Genomic DNA, 3,065 nt, shown 5'->3' with positions numbered 1-3,065 from the left:
GTGTGATACTCATGGGCACAGGCTTTCTGCTTTAGGTACAAGAAAGAAAAACATTAGAGTCTAAGTACATTATGGTACAATGGAAGTGTTAGAAGATCTTGATGCTTCCTCATTCCCAGCCTATTTCTTAGCTGCTCAGTAACCTTTCAAGTTATTTCCTAACTCTTGACTTGATTTTCTTTTCTGAAAAGAGAGATTTGAGGCACCTAATGTGTTCAGTGCAGATTAAGTCAAAAGTTCATTAATTCATTGTCTTCTTTTGGGAAATTCTCTAACTCTAATTGGTGTTTGAGGGAAATCATCAAAAGTTTTGTGCTGGTTTAGACTAAGAGTTGAATGTAATGACTTTCCATCTCTAAAGAACAATTGCTTTGACTTTTTAAAGAAAAGAATATGTGTGCTCTCTATTCTTACTGTTATCCTTTCCCTCACAAGATTCATTTTTATGGTTTAATAATATTAAATTTGTTGTATTTGTTTATTTTGGTTTGTTTTTACTTAGGAGTCACCAACCATTTGAGCAGAGAATATACTCAAGATCTTTTCATGATGATCCAGGAAAATTCTCCGGAGAGGACATTGTCACATAAAAACCTCAAGTTGGACAGCCTATCCACATTAAATAGCTTCCCTCAGATTCTGAAACAATCTTACTCAAGAATATTGAACAAGATGAAAGCCAACATTAATGTATGTCACACTGTGCTGATTAAATCCTGAGCATGCATTTTTCTTAAATCAGTTAAAATAAACACTAAGCCACCTTGCTAATGAACTCATCAATGGGGTGAGCTACTGATGAAGTTAGTGGCCATAGTACACAAGCCACTGGAGCATATTACATATTTAAACCATAACCATGATTCAGAGTTGTTATTCAAAGCTAAGAAACACAAATCTCAAGTACCTGTCACTTTAACCATTTTACAGTGCTGTTTAGGGCATTTCTACCTGACAAATGGATTTTCTGTTTGAATTTTCAGTGGGACTGTGGCACTGTTAACCTTAGACCAAAAATCCCTGAGGAAGATCTTGCAGTTTCCTGCCTGGAGTCTGGAGACAGCCTTCAGAAATGTACTGGAGCACTGAGCACTCAGGTTATTAGGCTCAGGTAAAGTTTCAGGTTTTACGGGACAGTGTCATAGCTTTTATGGGACTTACTTTTGTTTTCTACTCTTTTTCTTTCAATCCATGTACTCATTCCCAATTCTATCACCCCTATTATTACAGGTACACATAGAACAACAATAAAAAGTCTGTTTCTTGGAATTATACAGCAATATTTCAGGGGTTACTTGGTGTGTGAAGTAGGAGAAGAGGGTTAGAAAGGGAAATAGAGACAGGGAGAATTCAACAGCCCACCAAAAAAATCCTTTTAGATCCTTGAGAGCAGAAAATGTACTTACATTTCATATCTCCTCTTGGTTACCAAAGATGATTTTACACACCAGGGACTCCATCCCTGATAAGTTAATCAGTGATAGCTGCATAACTGATTATTTTAAATTTGAAGTGCAAGATTTGTTTCTACAAATCTTGACTAGCAGTTCATTGGGTCCTTTTCTCTCCAACCTCCTGCTCTTCCCTATTAAGAGCATAAATTCTCCATTCTAGATAAAGATGTCCATGGACACTCAGATTCACACTCATTCATCCTCTTTCAACAGATCACACCCCACACTGGAGCATTCACCCAAGGTGTCCTTGTGGGCTTCTTCAGGTATCTCACAGTACCTTCTGCACCTTCATCCAAGGATATTGTCTTAGGCACAACACCACAGGCGCCCTTGTTTCTTCAAATTCTCTCAACAAAATTCACTCACCTTTCCTTTTAGGTCTACACAAAAATTACCACTTCATTCTGTTTGTTTGTTGTTGTTATTTCTTAACTTACAGGTCTCTTTTCCCATATTAGTAGGTTTCTTTTACACTACATCCCTCATATTGTGCTAATCCAAGAATCTCTACATCTTACACTATATTCCACACATGATATGAGCTATTGATAAGTTAATTAGTTTGTTTTCTTGACTAAGAAGTGAATTCTCCAATTACCTAGAGGCTGGACCACGATCTGTACACAGCCTCAAGGTTTCTTCAGGAAACCATTCATCCTTTCAGCAATCCTTTTAACAGCCTCCTTCACTTCCTTGTTACGAAGGGTATAAATAATTGGGTTGAAAAAAGGGATAAGAAAAGAGTACATCAAGGACATAACTTTGTCTCTGCCTTCAGCACGCACCACAGGTGGCCCCACATACACAATCCAGGCAGAACCAAAGAACAATATCACAACTATGACATGAGAGGAGCAGATAGAGAAGGCCTTGGCACGAGTGACAGCTGAGGGCAGTTTCAGCACAGCTTTCACAATGCCTGCATAGAATCCTAAAATGATAACAAGAGGGCATGTATTCAAGAAGCCAACCATCACAATAAAGACCTGAGCACGCCAGCCTGTGTCCACACAAGACAACCGCATTAGGGGTTCCAGGTCACAGAAGTAATGGGCTACCTCTCTCAAGCAGTAGGGCAAAGTAGCAGTGAGGCTGATTGACACAAGTGCACCTGAGAAGCCAATCATCCCTGTGGCCCCTGCTAACCATTTCTGTACCTGTGTGGTCATGAGCGCATGGTAGTGGAGTGGGTGACAGATGGCAAGGTAGCGGTCCAGTGCCATGACACACAAAAGGTAGCACTCACTCATGCCCAAGGAATGGAAGACATACAACTGTGTGAAGCACAGGGCTGAGGAGATGGGTGAACTCCCATGGAGCAAGGTGTGCAGCAGGGTGGACACTGTTGTGCTGACATACCAGAGCTCTAGGAAGGAGAGCACACTGATAAAGAAGTACATGGGTGTGGAGAGCCCAGAATCTGCCTTAACCAGCACAATGATGAACAAGTTCCCTGCAAGGGTGAGAAGGTATATGCACAGGGTTCCTGTGAAAGCCAATTTTCGTAGCATCCCAGAGATATTGAAACCAGCAAGGATGAATGTCTGGGTCCAGGTATGGTTGAAATGATCCATGATCCCTCAGAAGCAGGAGGTAAAGGCAGAAGAA

General features: G+C 40.6%; 1 protein-coding gene across 1 annotated transcript; it reads right to left on the bottom strand.

Annotated features, from left to right (window-relative positions):
- Nucleotides 1-2,086: 2,086 nt before the first annotated feature.
- On the bottom strand, nucleotides 2,087-3,065 carry LOC101705720 (olfactory receptor 6N2). The gene has a single exon (XM_004859136.2). The coding sequence runs from the start codon at nucleotides 3,029-3,031 to the stop codon at nucleotides 2,087-2,089; it is 945 nt and encodes a 314-aa protein (XP_004859193.2). The 5' UTR covers nucleotides 3,032-3,065.

The sequence above is a fragment of the Heterocephalus glaber genome, unplaced genomic scaffold (assembly GCF_053883595.1).
Source record: "Heterocephalus glaber isolate CG9 unplaced genomic scaffold, H.glaber_assembly_v1.0 deba00001561, whole genome shotgun sequence".
Classification (NCBI taxonomy): Eukaryota; Metazoa; Chordata; class Mammalia; order Rodentia; family Bathyergidae; genus Heterocephalus; species Heterocephalus glaber.
The sequence above is the reverse complement of the archived record's forward strand: the minus strand, read 5'-3'. Positions and strand labels throughout refer to the sequence as shown.

Bases quoted from the DNA above. Each gene is read 5' to 3' on its own strand.
- LOC101705720 (XM_004859136.2), bottom strand. From the start codon at position 3,031: ATGGATCATTTCAACCATACCTGGACCCAGACATTCATCCTTGCTGGT.